Genomic DNA, 26,363 nt, shown 5'->3' with positions numbered 1-26,363 from the left:
AGTCAGTATACAAAATACACCATAAAATAAGTTACACGCACCCATGTAAACCCGCCGTTAAAATACTCCAGAAGTGTAAGCAGTTCCTGCTCAACAATTGACACCCTTCGTGCTACTCTTTTAAAATTCCCTGATGAGTCATTATCAGTGATAAAAGATAAAACAGTAGCAGATTATTAGGAATCTTTTTTGTAATCCACATTTCGAAATTCTTCAACGTCTAGAATCATGAGTGACGAAAAATTAAATTCTAATATGAATTACAAAGAAATTCTTCAAAAAAAGGGTAGCTGAGTCCAAAAAAAAAGACGACATTCTGTGTTAACGGGTTCATTAGTTTTATTACAGACGGTCTTTTACAACGTTTACAAGACAACCGGTGCTGTATGATACAAAAAACTAATAAGGCCTTCCATTAGTCTAGCTAAAAAAATTCATAAAAATCACTACTTAATTCATTTCCAAGTAACTTACTCTTTAGTTCGTCGCAAACTATCCAAACAAATCTTTGCCAACTTGTGTTTGTTTCCTTTTAAAAATGCTTCACAATGTTGGGTTAATTCATAGCTTGGGGACACAGTCGAAGTCAGGAAGTATAATAGTTTGAATCCTTTTTCTGTACTTCCCCTGTAATTAAAAACAAAATATAAATGGTCAATAAATATAGATCCAAAAAGGTTGTAAGTACAGAAAATTAAACACAAATGAGAATTCATGGTTTATACATTAGAAATTATGATTCGGCTTAACACTGACAAGATGCTAAAGTTGTTTATTATTATGATTATTTTTATGATAGAAAAAAAACCAAAATGCTTCATTTTGTGATATATCTGTAAAAATCTTGAAAATATATATCACTCACTTGTCAGGATTATTTGTCAGCTGTTTTATTAACTGGCAGTAAACTTCTTCTCGTATGTGACGCTGAAAAAAAAACGAAACAAAATTGCCAGCATACCTTGTTATAAATTACTAGAAGTCAGAAAAAAAAGTTTCTTAGAGAACTCAAAAACTTATTCGAAATGCACAGCTGATCTATTTGTATTAGAATTAATGGAATTATAATGGTATTCCTGTAAGAATTATAGTATGTGTAACATAATTGTGGTTATAACAGAGATTAGGTGGTTAAAATGCAAGACCTGACTTAATTTGATAATTCGATACATACACATACCACAATATACTATTTATCAGCTTTCCTGAAATTTGCTGTGAAAATCGTGTTATATATTTTGGCCTTCGTTTCCTGCACAGTATTGTTAGCGTTAAGTATGAGATTGTTTTAGCATAGGGTGAGGTATGAGTGTTAGGGCTAATGTAAAATATGAATAAGGGTAATGGTTAGTTACATATAGCTCTTTATGATTTTGAACCCCTAAAGTAAAAGAAGGACTTTAATTTGTATTCACAAACCGATCACTTGTTTGGTTATTGTACGGATTCCTTTAGACTTACTTTCTCTTTCTTTGACTTTGACAATGAATTCTTATTTTGTTCATATTTTCTCTACTGAAAAAAATGATTCTTTCCAGGTATATGATACATTTTGAATGTATGTTTATCTCATGATTTTTAATTGAATATGAACGTATGAAAGTTTTAACGTATGACACGATTTGTGCGAAAGACACGTGTTTCGTGTATTAGCTTGATCGAGTACGGACACGACAAAAATTTGTGGAAGCTAAATACATAAAACGTCCAGGAACAACTAATCTTAGAGGGTTAATACAGTACAGACTAAACAGTTGGATAGACTAACCGAGAGGGCTGATAAAGAACAGTCAAAACAGTCAAAGACCAACTGAGATTACTAATACAGACCATTAAAACCAGTCGAATACCAACCGATTGGGCAAATACAAAACAGACAAAACCACCGAAGACCAAACAAGAAGTCAAATACAAAACAGACAAAACAATCGAAGACCAAACAAGAAGTCAAATACAAAACAGACAAAACCACCGAAGACCAAACAAGAAGTCAAATACAGAATAGACAAAACAATCGAAGACCAGCTTTGCCCGAGAGACTATTTTCTTTAAAAAAACACGTAACTTCGATACTACAATTACCAAATTGTTGCATAGTTTACGTTGCTTTCCAGGATTAATAAATAAGAAGATTATTTTTTTTTTCATTTTCTTATTGTTTATTCCTTCAGGACATCATCAATGAGAGACGATTTTTTTTAAAGGCAGTTATGGTTTTTATGCTCTCTAACGTTTAAAAATAATCGGCTTTTCAACTTTTGGTCAAGGCCGTACCCGATCACGTTTATTCCTGATTCATGTGCTGTATAAAAGGGAAATCATATCATTTTCTGTTTGTTTGAAATATAAAGTCATCAGATGAAACGGTCGTTCATAATTTTTTATCACAAAAAAAAGACAAATAACAACATATAAATACTTACGCTTCTTATAGCCGGATTGATTATATATTTATTCATTAGTTCAGACTCGACAAGTCTGTCCTTATTGATAGCGTCACCCATATATTGCTGAATAGGTTCAATTGTCAAGGATTTTAATCAACAAAGACTTCAAAAAGACATACAAGAATCTAAACAGAAAGTTAACAATCTGATAATTTGATAACCAAGCAAAAGCCATCCTAGCACTTAGTATATTTCACTTTTTTAATAATCGATATCTAATATTTTGAAAGTTTTTAAATAATTTACAATCACAAGGTTTCTTAAATAGTAAGTACACCAATAAAAGGATATCCAAAAAACACCGACAACTCGTTGATCTTAATTCTTCTTTAAATGCTGTTTTGCGTAGCAATGGTTTCTTGATTGGGTCTTTTGAAAATTGCCAAGGCGTTGCTGACTTTTCTTTTCTAAAAGACACCTGTTTCAGCACCTTAGTAACTGTATTATCACTTGTAGGTCTAGAATAAAACAAATAATTCAGTTTTTAGAATATTAAAAACAAAAACAAAAACTTACGGTTCTGGATTTTCTAATGTTCTTACTAGTGTGTTCTTCACAGCGGAACCATTTATCTCTTTACGAATTTTCTGCAAGTGTTCATTCTATTCAAAACTGTTTGAAAGCCGTATTTCGCAACCTTAACCTCCAAGATCAAGTAATATAAAAATAAGGAGATGTGGTATGATTGCCAATGAGTCAACTATCCACCAAAATTCAAGTAAAGTGGATTAAGATCGTTTTTTTAATTTTTATCATTTCATTAATTATTTTAATCAACAGCTATCGAGAGGAATTCATATATGTGACTAGTCACTTGTTTTCAAATCCTTGCATTGTAATGATGTACTTGCTTATGAATTTGTTTTCTGAATCAAATATAATTTATACAAACAAGCCATGAGTTGTTTTATGTTTATAACGTCAAGTTACAATCTAAATGCAACTAACCGCTTGCAAAAATTGCTTTACAGTTGAAAAGTCAGTTCCATAAGAGCACTAATCAAGCAGTTATTCAAATAAACTACGGCCGTACAGTGACATATAGTTGTTTGAAACTTCTACGTCATTTGGTCTCTGAAGAAGAATTGTCTCATTTGCAATCATACCATATCTTCTTACTTTTATACATATATTTTACTGTCTATGGCAGTTCTAAAGTTTGAATTCGATACTGTATAAGACTTAGTGCCGGTTCGGTATTGATTGCATGTGATTCATATTGACGTTATTAATTATTTATATAGGTCATACATAATATGAATATTTCAAATTATTAGCTACTTTCCTCTTCTTTGAAATCCAAAATTTCAGTATTGACGATGTAAAAATTTAATATATGACGTATATTTTATAGCAATTATATAAAAAGAAAGAAAGAAATAACCTTAATAGCCATTAATGAGATAGGTTCAAATTTCTTTAAAACAATTGATCCTAGGACAGATTAGGTACAGAAATAGTGACTGAGAACTTTCTTTGCACTGTGTGTACTAATTCTAAGATTTCCTTTCATTTTAGCGATATAAAATAATAAAATCAGACAATATAGATTAAGAGGCAAAAAGCCCAGTGCTTACAAATTTCGATAAAGATGTTTTTGTTCCTTTCTTTTGTTCTGCCTTTTTCATAATTATATAAATATCAGGTACATTTTTGTAAGTGTTTTAATTCACATGTTTACTACTCTATGACATACTGATTTAGAAGAAAAACAATAAATTAAAAACTGACCGAAAATGAACTTTGGAATATGCTTCCAGTGTGTGTTCTATCTTTTCACTAGCTGATAAATTAATAAATACTGTTGGATCCTTTTTCAGTTGCATAGTGAGCATACCCTGCAATGTAAAAAAAATGTTTTATTAAAACTTTATTAAAAACAATAGGGAAGATATTTCAGTAAATTTCCAATGAATTCATTTGACAAAAGCACCTGTACGATTGAAGAGTATTCTACTTTTATTGTACTCATCACCGCCTAATCTATACAAAGGGCATCGCTTTTTTTTCAATAGTGGAAGCGGTTTTTCAAAACATATGAACTGTAAAAAATTAAAGAGATACATTATATCAAACTGCATTTTTTTACAAATCAACACAAAATAATAAAAAAACTATAAAATATTCACCATTGAGTCAGCTGCAGGTTCTTCAGGGGTAGGAAGTATGTACAGCAAATCACGTGGCATCACACTTATTTTGTCTGTACGTTTGCACATACCCGTAATTATATCTGCATCTATATAATTTTCGTACGGTCCATCTAATATAACTAAATCTCCTTTGGCTACATTCACACCTATTGCACCTTCTACAAATAAAACTAAATGTTCAAATGAATATACATCGTGAATGGATCTTTATCTCTAGTTACATGACACAGGAAAGACATTCGATTGTTGAAGTTTTTCCATTGTGTTTGGTTTTTTTTTTAAATCATAAAGACGTTCATAATGGAATGTCGAAATTGCACTTCAACCTATCGCTAGTGAAGCTGGACAGGATTAACAGCCTGATGTGCAAACTTATCAGTTTATATTACAGTTTCATTTTTTTATACTTAGCTAGATTCTCGAACATGAATTTTGAAAGAATTGATATATCAAATAGTTTACTTACCCAACTGGGATGAATCCTGAACAACTACAGCATATTTTGATTTCCGCTTCAATCCTTCTAAGAATGTTGTAAGATGAGAATGGAGGTCCTCTGAATGATTTGAATGCATAACATATTCCTCACCGCTCAGAGTGGTGATGGTCGTCGAATGCCTATAACACAAAATATGTCATCAATAACATTAACAAGATTTAAATGACTAATGTTTTATTTTGTAAAAATAAAAACAAGGATGACATAAACTTATGCATTTTAAAAAGAATACGAACAAAATTATGATTAAATTCAAGAATAATACTGCTGTAATACATTTCTGTTTTTTTTAAAGAGATAAACATTCTTTGAATATGTGTAATATACATGACTACAACAACTGCAAGGTATTGCCTTTAGCCATTTTTGGTTACTGTTTCGCTGACTTTTATTCAAAATGCTTTACCCATATCCCATTTTTGTATTTTGATGCCTAGACTCCGTTTCCGCTTACGAATACACAGTTTAATTAACGGAGTTTCTATACTTCAGTTGCATTTAAGTACACCATTTAAAAAACATAGCGCAAAACAAATGAAATATAAAAGAAAAAGATAGGAAATAGAAAAGAAATGAACCTTTCAGAATATGGATACACTTGTTCATAATTATGGTAGATATGTTACATAATTATATACGTTATATAAAATCGTATCATACCTTGTTCTCGATACAGTTCCAATTTCAAGAAATGTTAAATGGTTTCGCGCATTTTCTTTTTCGTCCATTATATCAATTTGTTTTGAATTTACACCAACTATTCCATTCTGTAATGTCATTGCAGGTGATATAACTTTTGATGCATCGTAAAACCTAGAAAACTGCGAATGCCATTTATCCTTAGCATAAGTCACAATGTCAGCTCTAAGAGATTCGGCTGTCACTTTTTTTCCTTTTGGAAATTCTTCTTTTATAGCTTTTTTCACTTGTTCTTCCCAAAATGCCATGTCTTTTGCTTTTTTAGATTCCTCTGGAAGCCACGAATTTAAAAATGATGTCAAGTTCATCGGTTCGAAATTATCTTGAGATTCACAAAAATATCTTTGAGCCGCCATCAAGACTAGAACTTCCTCCTTAAATGAAAACGTTAAGTACTAATTAAACAACTGATTTCGAAAATGCTTGTTAGTTTAATTGCTGTATTTACTTACTAACCGACATTTTCTTTTAAAAGATATACGCTTAATTTAAAATTTAATGTATGCTGTATACTAACTGTATTGTTTGAATATTAGTAGATGAAAATGCTAAAGAGGAAAAAACTATTTGTTACAGTACAATACATTTATTTCAGAATTATGATCATTTGAGAAAAAAGTCTTATTTTTTTAAATACTGCGACTGTTTCCCGCATGTTACCATTTACTACCTTTAACAAACAAAAAAAGTGTCTAAAAATGCATTTGTTGTTTTGATACTTCTTTCAAACTTTCTCAAATGAAAAACAGGGAAATGCCTTTCCGATATGTGTATTCACAGTAGTTTGTTTTCTTATTTTTGAAATAGCAGCCTTTGATCACCCCTTCAATTCATCAGAAGTACCCACACATTAACATCTTAGGCATTCAGGCGTAGACCAGTGCTTCTTTTAGTTAGTATTATATTTAACTGTTTATCTATAAATGTTACATTTGAAACGGTAGATACCTTGTCACACTTGTATTCACCAACAGATATTCCTCTCATCACCTGGTGATAAACAAGTTCAGTAGAAATTTCATCTAATTTTGCATTATGCCATGGAACAAAATATTCTTTCCTGAAATATAGTCTCCAAGCTGAACTACTTTCTCTCATTCCCATTTGTTTTGTGTTCTGTTCACATTCAGCAACTGCATCCATAATTCGATGCAAACCATGGCCAAGGCAAGATATCTGTAGAATACAAAAATTTCACCACACAAATTTAAGACATCATTTTATTAATCTGGGCAATGGACAATTTCTCCTTAAGATATCATCTTTTTGTAACGAATTTCAAACTTTGAATATTTTATCTTGTTGTGCTTAATGAAAACTAGAAAATTCGAAATAAAACACAAAATTTAAACTATCCTCTTTATTTAAATAAATTTTTAAATCACACCAAAGAAATTTTTGTTATTTCGAATATAGTTTTCAAGCTTTGTATTACCCGTTATCTGACCTATACATTTCTAGGAATATGATTAGTTAAAAGCAACCGCGTGGAGACGTGTATATTCTATATTGGGTTAGTAGGCGGGGCTTATTTCAATACACGGTTAGTAGTGGTGTTACGTCTCTTTATAAAAACAACACGGTGTTGAGGAAAAATCTTAAAGGTTATAACAGAAGAAAAAAATGATGATGAACGATTAAAACAAATTCATAAAACACATTTAAAGCTAACAAGTTGTTATTGTTGGCATTTCTTTTTGTATAGACCAATGGAAGTAGGTTCTTAATACTAACGGTATTGAAGATTTGATCACTTTGATAGGCCACTAGTCTAAATACTACATGTTAAGATAGTCGGTAAGATAAATTTGTTACATAGTATGCTAGTGACCTAATACGATATATATGGGGTCAGTAAATTCCATATTGGGTCAGAGCGATCGTATTAGGTCACTAGCACACTATGTAACTAATATTATTAGTATCTAGAGTCCCGAATTCCGTTTTTTCAACCAAACAAACTAAACTTGAATAAAATTATGAATAAAAAATAAAAATTGCATACCCTTTGCATTAATGTAATATATACAGAAAAGCCTGAATCATCTATTATCCCTATTCTATCACAGATCTGATGACAAAGTTCCTGGACAGTTGTTACAGAATCAGCAGTTACCAACATTCTGTGGTTGTTCATCAAAGCTATAGGAATTAATATTGGTTTCCCGTTCTTTGCAGCCTGGAATTATTACACATTTATTAAGAAGCAAGTGATATCTTACTTGAACACAAAACCATAAAAGCCTATTGAATAGTAAGCATTTAATATATTTTGTTCATGATCGATAAAATATATATATGCATTAGAAGATGTTCGTTTATGCACGTTTTGTTTACATCTACTGATGGAGAGTAAAAAGGGTAGGATAAATATATCACAAAACTAGTTAAGCCTTCCTATATCAGTAGCATCTTCACTAATATTCGTATATCATCATATCTCAATGGGTTTTTTCAAGAATTGAGTGTAAATGGCAGATCTTTGATTGTTTCTGTTAAATTCTTTCGTAATGTTTATGGACATGGGACGATACAGAACTTGATCTTGCCATATTGATTTTTTTTTATTGTTTTGTATTAAGGTTACTGTCTCATTTGGTATACCACACATTTTTTTTATTCATATTTTAGTACAAATAGATGACAAACCTGAAACTCCAACCAACTAGGTGGAAATCCACGTGTACCGGAAATAAAGGTCCTTCTAACTAATCTCTCCACTTTTTCTGCAAAGACTGGAGAACTGTCTTTTAAAAACTGTAGGAAACATGGGGCAAGCTACAAAATATCATAAAAAAAATAACTATTATTTATCTGATTATTAATTTACCATCAGATCTGAGACATGAATACGAGTAGATATCGAAATATCAATAGTATTACCTAGCACTGTCATAGTTTATAGTTTATATCAGCATTAATATCATCTATAATAATAATATAATTTAATTTAACTAAGCTTCAAGCTACGTCTCATTGATTGCTTCTATATACCAGATGTATTATGTGGATTTGCTTACCCGTTCTGATGGTGCAAAGCTGCCAGCAAACAAGCTTAATAAAACCCAACCTCTTACTGTGCTGTTTCTAGAAGGATTATTTGTTAACTGTCTACAAACTTGACAATACAATTCATCTCTGAAAGTGAAAAAAAATGATACTACTGGAAACTACAGAAATTTGTGTCAACATTAAAGACTGGAATAAAGAAATAATACTTTCACTTGCTATTTATTTTGTCTCTGTATTTACAGACTCTAGATATATTTGTTCTAATTAAGCCTGGTTTTATTTTTTGGACTATTCGTTTTCATATCACTTTAATTGTTTAATGTTTAGAATATATAAAACTCGCAAGATAAAGATCAAACAAGGAAAGTGCATCGTATGCAACAAGTTTACTTTAAAAAAAATCTTTAACTACGACCGCCATTCAGAAGTAATTTATCGTCCTGATGACAAATACCGTTTTGATCAGTTTTATAAAATTGTGTGAGTTTGTGTTGTACTTATCTATGATTGTAAGATTGTACCTGATTTCTGGTCGGTATATTCCTAACGCTGTAACATACTGTACTTTGTCTAACATACCACCACTTCTTTCAGGTAAAAATGGAATACTGGTTACTCCAGAATGTGCAGGGTCTTTAAACTATACCAAGATATACACAAATGAATATATTGGACAAATACAATCGAAACAAGTATCTTGTAACACGAGGCAAAAGATACCTAGAAGCGTAAATCGAGGTGAAACAGACAGTACCATTAGCAAAAAAACTTACAATTTTATTATTATTGTATGTATTATGGCCTATAATGTCTAAATTGCTTGACAGAATTATTTAAAAATTTACACTATTTAAGATTATCATCGGAAACATGGGAAAATGATTTTTTTTGGGTACATTTGAAAATCTCTGAATGTACTGTACACAACAATTAATGTTTAAAAAAACAAAAACTTTCATAAATGATTAAACGATTTACAAAAGTACATTGTATCTTCAGAAAATGTCAAATATCATATGAAATAACAACTATTATTTGTTTTTTTTTGATAAGATATCATAGACCTTTTTTTAATTCAACAATTTCCAAACAATGCTTGTGTTAAATATTCATAATTACCAGTTCTGAGTATCTTTTCTGTGTTTCTTCAACGTCCTTCTTAGTGTATTTTCTTTGGAAGTATTCTCTTACTGTAGTCACAACAGCAGGTGCAGTCTAAATGTTAAAATATTAAACAATTGATCAAAAGACAAACAATAGTACTTTTTCAGTAAATTCTGTATTTCATTTCTGTAAGTCATTCGTCAGTTAACGCGTATATTTTGTTTGAAAAACTATGAGATTGTTTAGTTTTTTCATGGCTCAATTTAAAAGTATACAACGACGTAAGTTGTACGTCCTACAATAAACAAACAGTCGAACACATCGAACCAAACAGATGGTTCGATCAAACGAAAGTATCTTTAGACAGGTTTAATGATAATATATGATGTATCTTAGTCCAAAGACGGAATTTCAAAAATGCAATGAGCTCCAAAACGAATTTTACCTTACGCACAAATACATATTACCAAGAAGTTATGCAAAGCCATTTTCTCTCAGTAAAAACCACAAGCGTGTCGTAAAAAATGCTAATAAGAACAACACACAGTATGTTACATAAATTAGAAATTCATAAAAAAAAGAAAACATACCCCTGCTACTGCTAACGTATCTCCAACATCTGCATCTGGAAGATCTCCCATTATTCGTAAAATTGTCACCCAAGATGCCAAGGATGCCTGGAAAAATATGAAACAGTTCTTCTTAATATAATTTTCGATAATTTAAAATGTTATGAATGTATATTTTGCATGAGAAATTAATTGATAAGTTATCGTCAGTAAAAAAGTAAAACAGCAATGTGAATGTTGTATCAATACACTGAATAATATCAAAATAAAGTATCTACATGTTTTTATAGATACTATAACGTAAAATAAAGTGTGCATTCTTAATGACTTAATAATTATCTATTGAATTCAAAATTCTGCACACATAATTGCTACATAGTGCGAAATAAAATATTTACCAATCAAAAGAAATTTTAAATATTGAAAAAAAAGAAGTTATTACCAAGTGGTCACCCCTGTCTTTCTTTGGAAGAAGTGGTTGCTGTAAGACGGAACAACTGTAACTATGGCTACCTTTTGTCTGAAAATATGTTTGAGCAAATTTTGCCCAGCTACTACTGGATGATGACGGGTCACTAAGTTCAAAAGAGCTGGTGGATGAAGCAAGCTCATCCGAATGTTCACTAGATGGGCATTCAGAGTCTCTGTCCGTACTTCCGTTTCCATTAGTAACTCCATTTTCTTCAGCGTTGGCTTGCTCATTGAGTGCAGCAGCCTGTAAAAATACATAAAAGTATACTCTCCAAATTAGAACACAAAAGAGTCACTAATTACAAAAAGTTGCAAGTGTACTTGTGTAAGCTTTATCTCATTTAATGTAACACAAACAGTAGTTATATGAGTACAAGGAAGGTTGCGATTACTTTCTTAAAAGTGTTAAAGCAGTGGCATAACGACGACCAACCTTTATTTAAATATTCGTGATACTGTATAAAAATAAGAAGATGTGGTATGAACCCAATGAGACAATTTTCCATCAGAGTTCAAATGACGTAGAAACTAACAACTTTAGGTCACCGCACGGCCTTCAACAATGAGTAAAACCCATACAGCATAGCAAGCTACAAAATGCCTCGACATGACAAATGTAAAACAATTGAAACGAGAAAATAATGAATTTACTTTTTGAAAAGTTAATATTGTTTTTCATTTATACACCATACATCACACAGGACGTTTAATATAAAATTATATAGTTTTAACACTTTTGAAATTGTGTTTTATATTTAACGTATGTACTATAAATTTCATATGACTAAAATATCGTATGATAGATTTAGCTAAAAGTTTCAAAATTTTACAAACCAAACAATTAGGGACCATAGGTCTTCTCTCAATTGAACTTTAATGCAACAATTCTTACGCATTTACGTTACATTTTTTCAAACTATTCAACTTTTTCAAAAAAACCTATTCCCTAAATTATTTTTAACTTTCCTTTTATGTTGAGCTCAGATGGCTTTCTACAAGGAATTTAATCCTATTTTCAAATGACGTTACTCAATTTATATATATGAATTTAACAGTTTTAATACATGAAATATATCATTCAAATATTGGAAAAAGGTAGTCAGTCATTCGTAAATATCTGTATAATATATATGCATCAGTATATTTGTGTGAAAACTGTGGGTGTTACACTTATTCACAAATTTCCTTATATTATGTTTAATGCAAACAAATTTATCCAAAATCAAGATCAATGCATAATAATAAAGGTCATAACCTCTTACAATAAAGACTCGTCTAAAAAAAAATAAGGTAGATACAAAGGGATATTCAAACTCGTAAGCAGACGACAAAATGACAATGTCATGAAAACGTTATGAAGACAAACTGGCAACGTTCTAAATGAAAAATAATATTTCGTGCGTCCGACGCGCTTTTGTTTTACCCTTCATCGTGAACGCTAAACCCAAATAGTTCAAAGCCAAAGATGTATGAATACGTAAAAACTTTTGAAGCTTTATGACCACAGTGAATAGCCAAACTCATCTAAGATCAACTTTATCTCTATACAGTGATTAAAAGTTGCTTTATATTTTTCTCACTGTGGCACTGCTTATAAGTTTAAAAAAAAAATTAAAAGTTTAAATTTCGTTCGGTGTACAAAAACATTTGACAATGATGAAATCTTACTTTCGTCAATTTGTTTCTTGTTGAAAACTGAAACTACTACATATAATTATTATCTTCACAAACACCGTTTATTAATATTCCGGTCACATGAATCTACTATAATAACTTTTCTTCTCCACCCTCACTATTGCGGTAAAATTCTATCAGGAAATGACTTTTTTCATTCTTTAGTGGCTAATAGGTTAAAACACTTTAAAATTGTAAAAATTGAAAAACCGCTTTTTCATTCAGGCAGTCTCAATGGACTTTGAATGAAATTGATCGATTTTATTGTTTGTCTAAGGAGCAGGATAACACGTATAAATCATTTGTACATTAACACATTAAACTACTTCCCCAAATAAGAAGTCTAACTTTTCCTAGGAAGAGTAAAATGTCTTCGATCGAATCATATGACTTGAAAATCACCGATGAAGCAAATTATGCTTCTATGCAACAGGACACATCGAGCTCTGCGTCTTTTATATGTTCTTATTCGCTATATATTTATTTGAATGTTTGCTTCCAGTAAAAATGGAAGAAGATACCAAGAGTATATCAAATCCATACGTCGAGGGAAGACAAATAACAACACTACAGGACTAAAAGGCGTTTTCAATGCCAATTTATCTTTGTTCAAGACCTTACGTGACTATGTATTTATATATCTCGCCCAGAAAACAGACGGCATAGAAAGTTAAAAGTGCTCTTGAATGCGCAGATATATATGTATCAAATAGTTGAATGTTCCGTCATTATTTTAATATGATGTTTTCTGTTGATGAAAAGTTTTCAGCTTAACTTGATGTTTACAATCAATTAGAGTTGTCAACTTTGTGAAATTGATAAAACGAATTATTTCCATGTGAAGTGTTTTTCGAACCTTACAGACATGCTTGGTTACTGCTATAAATAATAAAGTGTTGTTTAGTATATAAAAATAAAGGAGATGTGTTATGATGGCCAATGATACAACTGTCCACCAGATATCAAATGAAGTGGGTGTAAGCAATTATGGGCAACAGCTCGGGTAGAATGCATTTATATTTGTTGCTGTGCTCTTCTGCAACAGAATACACTCTATTCCTAACTTTGTGTTATATCAAATTATATCTAAAATATTTCAAACTTACTAATAACTAAAACTTGCATATTGTTTTGAAAAAGTCTATTGCTGCTTTAATCGTATTTGGGTACAAAAGTCATACATAATGCATATTGATTGCCATTTACCTTAAATGTTAGGTGTAAACTTTGTTCTAAAGTAAATGTTGAGTTAGATTATAATTTTCTATTTACTACTATACTAAATACACATGTATTATATACCACTTTTTCTGCTATAGGTGCTGATTTGGACAATGTACTTGTACCAAACTTTGGATTTAACTCCGCAACGTCAGTAGATGTTGATCCCCGCTTAATACTTGTCCTGCTAGACGTCTCATCAGCTGCAAGTGACGTGTCGAAATGGCGGTCATCGTCATCAAATGCGGAGGCTGATATTTTCGATGGCACAACTCGTTCCTTTGTAACAGATATATTACTTATGTTCTGAAATAAGAACTTAGAAGTAAGATATAGGTTTAAAACAACCCGTTACTTATTATAATTATGTCCTTAAATACGATTTGAGAAACATAGCTTTTATTGTTTTTTTACATAAATCAGGCCGTTAGTTTTCTCGTTTGAATATCGTTTTACATTTGTCATTTCGGGGCCTTTTATAGCCGACTATGCGGTATGGGGTTTTGCTCATTGTTGAAGGCCGTGTGGTGACCTATAGTTGTTAACTTCTATGTCATTTGGTCTCTGGTGGAGAGTTGTCTCATTGGCAATTACACCACATCTTTTTACTTTTATATAGGTATAGAACCGCCTGCTCCCTATTCACAGATAAAAACAAATCATCAAAGATAATAGGCATATACTGATTTTGTGTAATGGATGGATACCCCATACCCTTTCTTTTCTATTACAATTGTGTACGCCAGACGCCATTTCGTCTTCAAAAAGACTCATCAGCGACGCTCGCTTCAAAAAATTTAAAAGGCCAAATAAAATACGAAGTTGATATGTTAGTTAGATTCTAGAATAAGAAATCAGAAATAAATATAAAACAATCATGCGCGGGCTAAACACACATACTAAAATGTAAATTGAACTAAATTAACATTTGACAAAAGTTAACTTTGATATTTCGGTTTTTTTTTCAGTGGGAAAGTACACATGAATGCATAGCATTTGGTACAATGATTCAATATCAGGAACGTACATGTGAACACATAGCATTTGGTACAATGATTTAATATCAGGAAAGTTCATGTGAACACCATTTTGATACAATGATTTAATATCAGGTATGTCACCTTACGTGTTGTCTCTAATTATATGTATAAGCAAAAAAACAAAAGTACAAGAACATCACAAGCATAGACTTATATATTTTAAATTGTGTAAGTTTCTTCTCAAAACGATTAAAGATTTGAAAATGAGCAATAACGAACAAAACGTTTCTTGCATTATTGTATGTGGTCAAATTTGATTATACGTCATGTCTGCACGTTTGGCATACAATACAGTAGTTATGAAGATCGGGTACGGTGTTGAACTGTCACCAGTCTTTAATCCTGATCTATTTAGTATCGTTTTATTTTCATCTGTCTCTTTGTCGTATGTAATACTAATTTTATAGAGTTCAATGCTTTGTCTACATATATTGTTATTGCACATTCTAAAATGTACAGTTTGCTGGATCCACTGGTAGGAATTTGAAGGGGGAGTGATTATTCAAATTGCCAAAAGTGAAACATTTTACCATTAATGACAATTTTACAATTAGAACCAGGTAAAATTAGTACGCAACAACCTTAACGAATAATACAATTGACTCAAAAGAACATAGTTGCATAAAACACTTTATGGCAAAATGTTTTGGTAAGACTGTTTCGCATATCTAAACTTGAAGGGGAAAAAGTGAGACAATATTGACAGTGACAGTTTTCCTCTATTTAGAGAAGTTTGGAGCTTATGGAAAATATTTATGACAAAATTAGAATATATATAACCAATATCTGACCAAGGTCTTGAAGATATCTGAAAAAATGTTGTCTGTTAGCTTTGTGATACTTTGTATTTTCGAATTTAAAAGGCCAAAAAGATGGTCTTGTTATATTCTCGTCTTTGTCCTTAAAACTGGAAAAAACGTTGAATAAATGTATCCTCAAACAAAGATCTAAAGATACATTTATTAAGGTCATTATCTACATTTTACACGTCTATGAACTTAATATCGAAAATAACTTTCTCGCCAAATTTAACAGATATGAATCTTTATTGATTTCAGTCTCGTGACCTAGTCGCGCAAATCATCCATCAAATATACTTACTGTCTTAAGTTCAAACAAAGGGAAGAGAGAGAGCACGCGATGAGTTGTTGTACATTTTATGTGATTAATATGCAGAAATTAAAATAAACTTCAAACAAAATATCATAATGAGAACGTCATACAATATGATCGCCAACGAAAAAATTACGAAAGAAGGTAAGATCAAGGATGCTAAGAGTTAACTGCTTCGCATAATAAACTTTCGATTCAACAACAAATTTGACTGCTAAATGAACGGATTGGGGAAAGGGGGATTTGGGGAGAAATTTTATGGTATTTTTTCAACCGTCTCATGTTACTGACATGCACCAATATGAAACCTAGTTGCTTTGTGCTACATATCACGTTTTAACCATTTTAGCTTAGAATGTTTGTCCCATAGAAAGATATAACAAATTAATGATTTTATATGTATTCAAAGCAATAGAACAAACGGACCATCTGCACCCTAAGTTTAAAATCGGGTACATATCACAAAGGTAAAATCGGTAAACTACATATGAAACTTGCATGACGCATTTCCCGAATTGTTTCTGGTAATATCTTATGAGCAATTAGCACTGTATTCTATTTACCCCGTTTACAATTTACGTAATTATAAAGTGCCTCGAAGCATAACACATATCACTGTATCTTATAATTTTCGTATAAAAATAAATATGAAATCATGTTAGACAAGTTACATAAAATGTCATAATAAAGAATACAAATGCATTGTCTTTTCTTTTAGTTCAATAACTGATATATTATTCATTTATTGAACTAATGTATCTCGGCAGCAGCATGCGTTTACTGTCATGATTTATTTGATAGAAGGTTGTTGCTCACAAGGAAGGTTGATTTGCTTGAAAAAAGGTTGCTGCTTACAAGGAAGGTATGGAACCAAGGGTTCTAATTGTTAAAATCAAGTGTTTCCTTCGGAAGTTTAAAGAACGCCATCATGATTCGGTTGACCGTTATGGAATATGAGTGTCACAGAAGACCATGGATAAGTTTAAGTTGTCATATCCACAATGCCGTCCTCTTTTCTTCGATTGTGACAGCTCACCGAAGGTTCACTAGTCATAAGCTACACGACATGAATCACTAGTTCCGATAACCTAAGATTAAGTGGGGTTCGTGTTGGTTAGGCTTTCTGTGTATTGTTTTGTAGTCTGCATGTTATTTGTCTTTTCGTCGTTTTTCTTTTTTAGCATGGCATTTTCTGGTTTTCTTTCACTTGTGATCTCTGAATGTCCCCATGGTATCTTCTTTCTCTATTTTCTTCAATGCTATTTCTACTCCTTAATACAATACTAGTATCTTAAATCGATTAGTAAAACTATTGAATACTCATAAATGGTACTAACTAGGCTTTTAATTTGTTACGCTAGACACGCGTTTCATCTAAATAAGACTCAGTAGCAGAGCTCGAATCAAAACATACAGGAAAATTCCGAAATAAAACAAACACTTTACATGGTCCATTTATTAGTTAAAAATATGTCCTTAACTAGTTTTTAGAAACTGAACTCTTGGATCGGTAATATGTGTCTTTGTCATTTTGTTAGTTGTTTTTTGTGCTTTAAAATACCTATATGGTAAGTCAAATTCGTTTTCATTGATATTTACAGTTTGTTTTTATTATGAACTGTTATACCACTGTCCCATGTAAGGGAAGAAATGAGCGTTCAAAAAAATGTTTAACCCCACCACATTGATATATGCCTATCCCGAGTCAGGGGCCAGTAGTCAAGGGTTCGTCGTTAGTTGGGGTGTCCGCCATAACTGTGTTTCGCTACAAAAGCAGGCCGTTTGTTTGGTTTTTTTTCCTTTTGAATTACTTCACATTTTGCTACTTGTATAGCTTACTATACAATACTGGTTTTGCTCTTTTTGAACGGGCTTGTGGTTGTTACCCATCTTGTCTTTAGCAGATAGTTGTGTCATTGGCGATCTTTAACAATATCTACTTGAGTATTTATTTTTTAACACAACCTTCAAAAAAGGCCGTCTAATGAGATTTATTTTTCTAGCAATGACGTTTGGTTTAATTATTTATTCATCTATCTGGTTTTCCTTTGTTTCCTTGTCCCAGGAATCTCTAGATTAAGACAGTTTAACTATCTATACAGAAAATAAGAAATAGGCGGTGAAGCAAGACTTGAGGTAATGAAATAACCTGGAAGTTCAACAGACAATAATCACTTCTAAAGGAGTAATGAGTGAGTACCGTCTTAAAGACCAGCATGACGAAATTGCAAAACCCATTATTTTCTATCTGGAGCTAGAACCATCCCGTCAAATATAATGTGCAATGGAATTTGGTACCAAGGAATATATTTAAAGTTCATTGAATTCTATTTTATTGTTGAAAGGGGAAGTTAAATGTATTCACATATCTCTAAATCTTGGTAAAACAAGTTTTTGCGTCGAAGAAGCCTTTTCAGAAGTAAGAATTTTATAGTTCAAAAGAGTTTTTAGATTGTTATATAATCGATAAATATGTCAACACAAGTAGAATGTAAAGGGACTTATAATGCTGTGAAAGGGAAGCAACCGTGTAGTTCTTTGAAACAAGGAGTAAAGAGACTTCAGAATAAAACCATTCAGCTAACAGCAGAAAAATTATTGTTCTAGAAATTAATCTACATACTTTGACATACCTGTGACACTAAGTAAAGCGGAAATTATTTGCTTCCTTGAAGTCGGTTTAGCCGGAAAGAGTTATGGGTTTAGTCGTTGATTAAAAAACTGTTGGAGATTTTTTATAAAATAGATCATACGTAAAGCAATGAATTTACTCTACTGCAACCCAAACAGCTAAAATATCATTGTAAAAATGAACAAACGAGACATGTGGTATACCTCGATGAGACAGAAACACAACAAAAAACTATGTAAAGGCCAACATACAATATCGTCATCAAAACAAATAGTTCATTTAAATGCATTATTTCAATTTCGACCGACACCACTCCTCCTAATCCCCGAACAACATACGGTTTTCAATAAAAAGACGGGTGAATATGCAATATATTTTAACTTCGAAATCCCCCTGTATAAAAAATGTAGTGGATATATATAGTGGAGACAACAAAGAACTGTCATCATCACTCATCTGCACCAAAAAAGTCCAAATGACAAAAATATTAATGATAATATAAATATTATTGTATATTGATACAAGAAGATGTAGATAGGACAATCGGGCATATCCACGGCTATCTTAAACACAAATATCCCATAACGGTCAAATAGTGTTCAGAAAACTTTTGAATTAGAAAATTATTATATTCTAGTAATCATGTCTTTGAAATTCAGTTTTCAAGGTACCCTAATTGTCAATTTCTAAATGTAACTGCAGTCCAACTACAACATTTTTTTACGAATCATCTCCTTTTACAGGTTCCCGTGAAAAAAAGTCGCACTGCATGTATATGATATTTATATATACACGCATATTTGGCAATATAGACAAAATCAAGTCAACATAAGTGCATAGTTAGAATGGCCACAAGTCAGGTATGATGCCCATTGTATCCAAAATTAATAGTTTCTTTATTTGAAGGAAACATAATTAAAACGATCACTTCAGTGAATGAAATATTTCGATGAGGTGCAGAACCAAAGGGGAAAACAAATTATATACTATAATTGATAATTAATTAACGAAAACTGAAGAATTGAAATACTTGAAAGGTACTCTAAATGTATGACGAATCGATGGTCTACTGTTAGACTAAAACAATCATTCGGGTTGTTGTCTCTTTGACACATTCCCCATTTCCATTCTCAATTTTATTGAAGTGTCTGTCTATGAAGACTAGCAAAATACATGTATTATCTAAATCAATCAGCAGTTAAGTTCAAACATTTCAACTTGTACAACTGAATTGTATAATGCTGATTATAGATTGACTATTGATTTCCATTATAAAATGTAGATTATCAGGTGTAAAAACTTGTAGTTTTATATTTTAAGTATGTTGTCACAAACATGACAAATCAATAAAAGAGACATGAAAAAGTTATGTCCTTTTAATGTAAATTAATCACCATGCTTAAGGGTGTGGATTTGTTTATACTTATGTAATACCGCAAACAAACAACGACACAAATCTACTTTAATCTTTAACATAAGAATCGTCAGGTAAAAAACAAGATTTGGACTCGTTTAAACAATGATTTACAACAAAATTGTAAATGTTTTATTTGTAACACATTTCAATAAATTAACGGACAAACCTAATCTTAATAAGTCTACACAAGAAGCTGAATGATTTGCATGAATGATTGTCCTGAAATGGCATAAAGGTATAAAATTTCTCCCAGTAAATGAACATGATACATATTATTTCCCCCAAACCTACAAACGCAAAGTAAATCTATCCTGATCATTTAAGAATTGAATAAAATAATATCATTTCTTAAATTTAAAAAATCAAAACAAATTGACAAAAATGTTAAGTGAATAACTACATTATGTTGTAAAGCAATGCTTCCATTACTTGATTGGAATTGCAGAACAACACTTTTATACTCCGATGACAATGTACCCTTAACCGCCGTTATTTCATATCTTGTCTGATCTTGCTAGATAAAGGTATACACAAAATACTTATGAGGATCTCTTATAAATAATGCATAACTTTACTTATTTTATTTATCGATAGGATCTTATTTTCATTCAACACCTCTTACAAATATCGATTATAACCAGACAGACAACATTAAAAGAAACTTTTGGAATATTGTTAGCTTACCTTTGACTTTCTCTCAGCCATATTGGCCAATTAATCCATTACAATCAAAGTAAAAATTGAAATATAACCAACTTTCTTACGATTAGCGAACCATTTGTCAAATTCCAAACAGGATAAAATAGTGTTACATATATTGACAAACAAAACTAATGATACTATATCGATATAAAACGCTACTGTTTATCTCGGCTTTCACTATACATGTATCCCAAAGCAAATATATTTAATTCCTTTATCACCTAGCACTTTCGATTTAATTTAACTAGATTTCATTTTCAATTCATTGTTCAATATCTACATCTCAAACAGCCGCCATGTTGGGTGCGATTACCCTGCCATTTAGAATTCTGTTTTGCTCCGATGGTTATTTGACAATGCCGTTTCGACCCAGTTGTATTATATGGCGAAAGAATGTGTATAAAGTTAAACCGAATGGGATAGTTTAAGTTACCTGAAGGACAGGTGTATAAATAGATTACGTATGGTATAGCCATTCGTATCAAAATTTTAATAATTTAAAAAAAAAAGAAATTATGAATTAACAGGCGTGTTGATGTATACCTCATAGTATCCGGTTTTTAATTTTGAGTCACGTTATGGGTGGTTTTAGTGTAATGTATTAATGTTTGCCTAAAATGAGCGCTTTACAAATTGTTCGATATTTCATTAATCCCTGTAAAAATGTATAATTTACGCGTGAAACTTTTCGTTTTACATAATTATCTTCATTGAAAAGTTATAATACATAATTTATCTGCATTGAAAGTTATAGGACGCACATCTTATTGAAATCTGTCTGTTTAGTAGTGCATATTGCACTGGAACGATGAGCACTAATTATTCAGACGATGCCTTATTGCAAAATAGTCCTCCTAACTACATTGCTAATAGCGAAACTTGGAAATACTCAGTTGAAATTGCATAAACCAAAAAAAGGTATATTTTTGATAATTTATTGGTAAATGACTATTACAACAACAATGTATATAATGTTTGAAATACACAAGTAATAATACTTGTAGTTCAAATGGTCTTAATATCGGACGAATATGAATTAAGTGTTGAGTATAATAAATAATCATTATAGCAGCACTCTATCAATAAAAGATATACATGTATATAATATATTATTTGGGAGATTGCTGTCAGGGTTCAATAATCTGAGTTGTCACTGAGATATGTACAGTCATTAAGACTTATACAGTGTAAACCTTTTGAAACAGCACCCAAATTAAAACTTGACCAGATGTATAGAAATTAAAAGTAGATGATAGTTCGTTATAAATGAATATTTACAAACAAACCAAGAAAACCTATCCAAAACCGTATAAGGTCTCCCTAGCCTGTCGGAGCTGCTACTATTTTTAAAAATAAGAATTGGCAGTAAGAAATATTCATTTAAAACAGGTCAGTACCCAAATTATGATTTTTTTTTATCTCTACAGAGCAGTTAATATTCTCGATTTAGACTGAATGAATTATTCTTAGAATTATTCTTAGAATAATTCATAAATACGATGAAGGTCTAACAAATATTCCATTACCCAATCAGTCCAAAGTAATGTAAAAATACACTAAATACTACCATCGGGTCAGTAACGGTGCTGGTGGACTTCCATACAGCACAGTAGCCAGTGCTTTGGTACTGTGACATTATACTGTAAATTTTCAGTTTATATATATTATCACTAAGGTTGCAAACCTTTCAAATTTCAAGTGGTCCTGTACTGGCATGTTTATTTTCAAATTACATATTTTAAAACGAACATTTACAGTCTATAGAAAATAGTATAAGTATACTAAAACTAAGGCTACAACTCATACACCCAGGCATAGTTTGACGGTTTTGTAAGTTCTTCTTATAGGCTTAGTTTTGATGGTCACAAACGTTTTGAACGCATATCACTTTTAGAACGTTTAATGTCGAGAGGATTAAGGCTTTTCAAAAGCACACGTCGTTTGCACGGAAAAGGGTATATCTGGTTTATAATTACCCCAAGATACCAAAGACAGATTCATACTCGTAAGTCGAAAATAAACTGACAACGCCATGGCCAAAAAAGAAAAAGACCAAAAAGAGCAACAACCGAGTATACAAAATACAACATAAAAACTAAAGACTGAGTAACACGAAACCCACCAATATAACTTCTGAGGAATTGCCAGTCTCCATGAGTACCATGCGTTAAGTAGAGGATGCCTCGGTATTTGCATGATTTCAATGATAAAGTTTTTGGTTAAGAATAATGGAATAGATTTAAACCAAAATTTCGTTTCCTATCAGCTATGTTGATTTGTTTGTTATCTGTTTAGTTATAAGGCTTGCAAACTTTTTTTTAAATTGGCTTTCGAAACGTATGCGTGCTTCAGTGTGTTTGTTCCAGAAATACGTATAATATATATACACTAACATCAGTATCATACATAACTACCACTTAGTCGATACCGTTGATGTTAAACTAAGTCTTCGAGGATACTATATTATAACTCTCGTAGGCAGAGCTGACCTTTTAGTTAAGGCTTCTAATTATGCCTATTCGATTGTTGATCAGAAATTGTTACGTAGTTTGCCTCCCAAACTTTTGTTCTCGAGAGAACAGTAATGAACATGATATTTGTTTATTTAAAAAATAAAAAAAAGATTATGAAAAGAAATCCTAAGGCAATATAGTTTTCGATAAAACACATGTGCCATAACAATATGTATAAAACCTGAGCTCTAAATCGTCTCGGGTCTATGAAAGTTTTATCAAAATAAATGGTAAGGTGTATAATACAGTTTTGGAATACATGAATATCTCGAAATAAATGTATTATAATAGTGTATGAAAGGAATAACATCTTGTTCATTGTTTGAAGATAGATAGCAACGAATCGAGAACGAGTCCACCATATTCATCATTCATCAAGTTTAAGATACTGTCGGGGTAAAGCATCATTTCGTATAATATATCAACAGTCATCAAAGATGCCAGGTTTATAATTTGGTACGTCAGACGCGCGTTTCGTCTTCATAAATAAAACTCATCATTGGCGCTCGAATCAAGACAGTTTAAAGGCCAAAATCAAAAACGAAGTTGACGAGCATTAAAAACCGAAAATTCCAAAATGTTGTTCCAAAAAAATACAATTATTTCGCCTGGGTAGAACAAAATATTGTCTCGAATAATTCAACATTTCATTGTTAGTAAATTTACAGAGAATGAATATCTCAATGCAATTTCATGTCAACACAAAAGTATATAAGTCTAAAGAAAACTTGCATTTAACCATCCAACACAGTATAAGGTATTGGATCGCTGTACAACGATGATTCTACACAATCAGGAAAAACGGTAGCTATAAATTGCATATGTACTTATACACAACAAATGGAGGAATAGAATCAGCTTCTGCAGTTTTAACTACACACATTTTCCCATAGATCCTAATTATCTTAAGCGAATTTTTTTAACTTTCTTATCCAAAATCTTTCCCCGAGAGATTCTCTTTTCGTAGTGTAGTCAATATTAATTTTTACTTAGTTTTGATGTCAAAAAGTGCACAAAAATATGAAACAATTTTTTTTGAGACGGACTTGCAGATCTGCCAACAATTTATGAGGATTTCCCCCATGAAAGGTGTTGACCTGAATTTTAAAAATCTTCATAATATAAACTGAACACATCAAAACAGGCATTCAGTTAAGTTATATTTTAAGCAATAACATACTCTTTCAAACAATATAGTAGTAGATTAGAAACACTTAAGAGGAGCATTAGGTCCTCTCGTGCTCAAATTCCCCCATGGAAATTTTGAAAAGTTGGCAGATATGGACTTGACAAAAGTTTGAAAATAAATGATACACATGTTAAACTATACACAAAAATTTACGACAAAAGAGACGATTTTTCGTTCCCAATTGTTAATTTTTCTTTCTTTGACAGTGATGTTCCTTTTTGTCTCTTCTTATGATTTTTCTGGATTATCAGGAACACTCAACACCCCCCCCCCCCCCCCCCCCAAAAAAAATGGTTAATCGGTATTTGAAATATCATCATATTATGGAGAAAATTATGTAAATGAAGATGATCAAGATCAAATAAAGATTTTCCTACGACTGTGTTACATGTTTTGAAGTGTATTGTAAAACATAATGCCGAAATGGTCATAAACAAACAAACAATAAGTCAGTGTATCTAGTATTTATACCAGAGGCGGATCCAGGGAGTGGTCACCCGGTGCACGTGACCACTCCTGGAGTTGGCAAAAATGGTGCACCATGTACATTTTAATGTAATATTTTGATTAATTTATCTATTTGTCTATCACTGGTAATGCAGTTGTCATTACTTACCTTAAGGCGAAATACATGTGCCTTGACATGTATGTTTATACAATGAACATGTAATCAGCGATCGTTAATTACTTCTTCGATTCCTTGGATGTGTAGGTGTGAAAATTAGAAAGTTTAAATTTGTATGGCAAATTTGTTTGTATGACCGGTTCATTCCTCCTATTCCCACTTTTTATAAATCTGGTAAGAAAAGTTAAAATTTCATGTGGGAATAGGGGAAAAACTTGTACAAACAAAGGATTATACTGTATAAACATTGTTTAATCAACTTTTAATTGACAAGTGTTTTTGGATAGGTAAAAGGTTATTTTGTATTTAGAATATAGCAAAGTACTCTCGACCAACGAAATTGTAGGATTGGATGCCTCTTAATTGTGAAGAATGAATGTAAATCATGTTCTTAGTAAGGGATTATCCTATTATTTAGGTCTATTTACAGTTCAAAACAAAGAGATTCTATAAATGAGTTACAACTGCCCCGAAGCACATTTATTAGATTGAAAGGATTTATCACACAGTGATTGAAACTGACTAAAAGTTGAATTGTGAAACAAACAAAAATCTCAAAATAAGTTGAAGTTTACTGGTGCAGTAAAATTGGTACCGTGAATTTTATTATGAAAATATTAATAACTTCAAATTACTATAAAATTAAACAATACCAAAGCAATACAAAAAAAAAGAAAAAAATCTTTCAGATAAAAAATAACCTAAATCTTTAGCTTTCCAAAATTTTGACTACTTGATCAGCGGTTGGGGAGAATAATTATTTCAAATACATGTATTCCGATAAAAAAAAAACAGGAATTTAATTTTGAACATATTAAAAACTTTTAAGGGCATTATTTTTGAACATTTCCCTGACATAATGAAACAGTATTTGATGTAAAAAGCCGGACCAAATTATTGGCTGTGAAATAAAATTTAGTTGTAACTCAAATGTATTTTAAATTGATTTAAATTGTAAATTAAAAAAGGATAATTCCTCACTGAAATATAACATGATTTACATTCATACTCACAATCAGGAAACATACAATTCCTACCTTTTCTTTCTACTGTTGTGTCACCTAATATCTATAACGCATTTTTAAAAAAAAATATTCCCCAAATGATAAGTAAGTCCTCACATCACAAAAACTAATCCATAAATGACATGCCGAAAAAGGAAGTCATTCATCAATTATAAACATTGCACTGACAATGAAACTAATTCTTGAATAGATCATTTGAGCCTTGAGCACTTTACAATATTCTAAGTTTGTAAGAGAATGATAATCCCTTACTTCATG

At 31.4% G+C, this 26,363-nt stretch overlaps 1 protein-coding gene across 3 annotated transcripts in view; it reads right to left on the bottom strand.

Annotated features, from left to right (window-relative positions):
- The window catches only part of LOC127698928 (myosin-VIIa-like), a 33,735-nt gene extending 12,605 nt beyond the window's left edge, over nucleotides 1-21,130 (bottom strand). For 2 of the 3 annotated variants that reach the window (XM_052202659.1, XM_052202661.1), the window contains exons 1-18: nucleotides 20,736-21,130; nucleotides 13,931-14,155; nucleotides 10,926-11,198; nucleotides 10,505-10,591; nucleotides 9,930-10,025; nucleotides 9,332-9,450; nucleotides 8,819-8,936; nucleotides 8,448-8,576; nucleotides 7,804-7,977; nucleotides 6,747-6,974; nucleotides 5,760-6,172; nucleotides 5,067-5,218; nucleotides 4,577-4,758; nucleotides 4,179-4,285; nucleotides 2,739-2,905; nucleotides 2,424-2,518; nucleotides 866-927; nucleotides 475-627 (exon numbers count right to left, since the gene is read on the bottom strand). In XM_052202659.1, the coding sequence (XP_052058619.1) occupies nucleotides 475-627; nucleotides 866-927; nucleotides 2,424-2,518; nucleotides 2,739-2,905; nucleotides 4,179-4,285; nucleotides 4,577-4,758; nucleotides 5,067-5,218; nucleotides 5,760-6,172; nucleotides 6,747-6,974; nucleotides 7,804-7,977; nucleotides 8,448-8,576; nucleotides 8,819-8,936; nucleotides 9,332-9,450; nucleotides 9,930-10,025; nucleotides 10,505-10,591; nucleotides 10,926-11,198; nucleotides 13,931-14,155; nucleotides 20,736-20,756 (2,801 nt within the window). In that variant the 5' untranslated portion in view covers nucleotides 20,757-21,130. The remainder of the gene's footprint in view (nucleotides 1-474; nucleotides 628-865; nucleotides 928-2,423; nucleotides 2,519-2,738; nucleotides 2,906-4,178; nucleotides 4,286-4,576; nucleotides 4,759-5,066; nucleotides 5,219-5,759; nucleotides 6,173-6,746; nucleotides 6,975-7,803; nucleotides 7,978-8,447; nucleotides 8,577-8,818; nucleotides 8,937-9,331; nucleotides 9,451-9,929; nucleotides 10,026-10,504; nucleotides 10,592-10,925; nucleotides 11,199-13,930; nucleotides 14,156-20,735) is intronic. The other variant, XM_052202660.1, reaches the window with a different exon arrangement.
- Between the last annotated feature and the right edge of the window lie 5,233 nt (nucleotides 21,131-26,363).

This window comes from Mytilus californianus, unplaced genomic scaffold (assembly GCF_021869535.1).
Source record: "Mytilus californianus isolate M0D057914Y unplaced genomic scaffold, xbMytCali1.0.p SCAF_4, whole genome shotgun sequence".
Taxonomy (NCBI): Eukaryota; Metazoa; Mollusca; class Bivalvia; order Mytilida; family Mytilidae; genus Mytilus; species Mytilus californianus.
The sequence above is the reverse complement of the archived record's forward strand: the minus strand, read 5'-3'. Positions and strand labels throughout refer to the sequence as shown.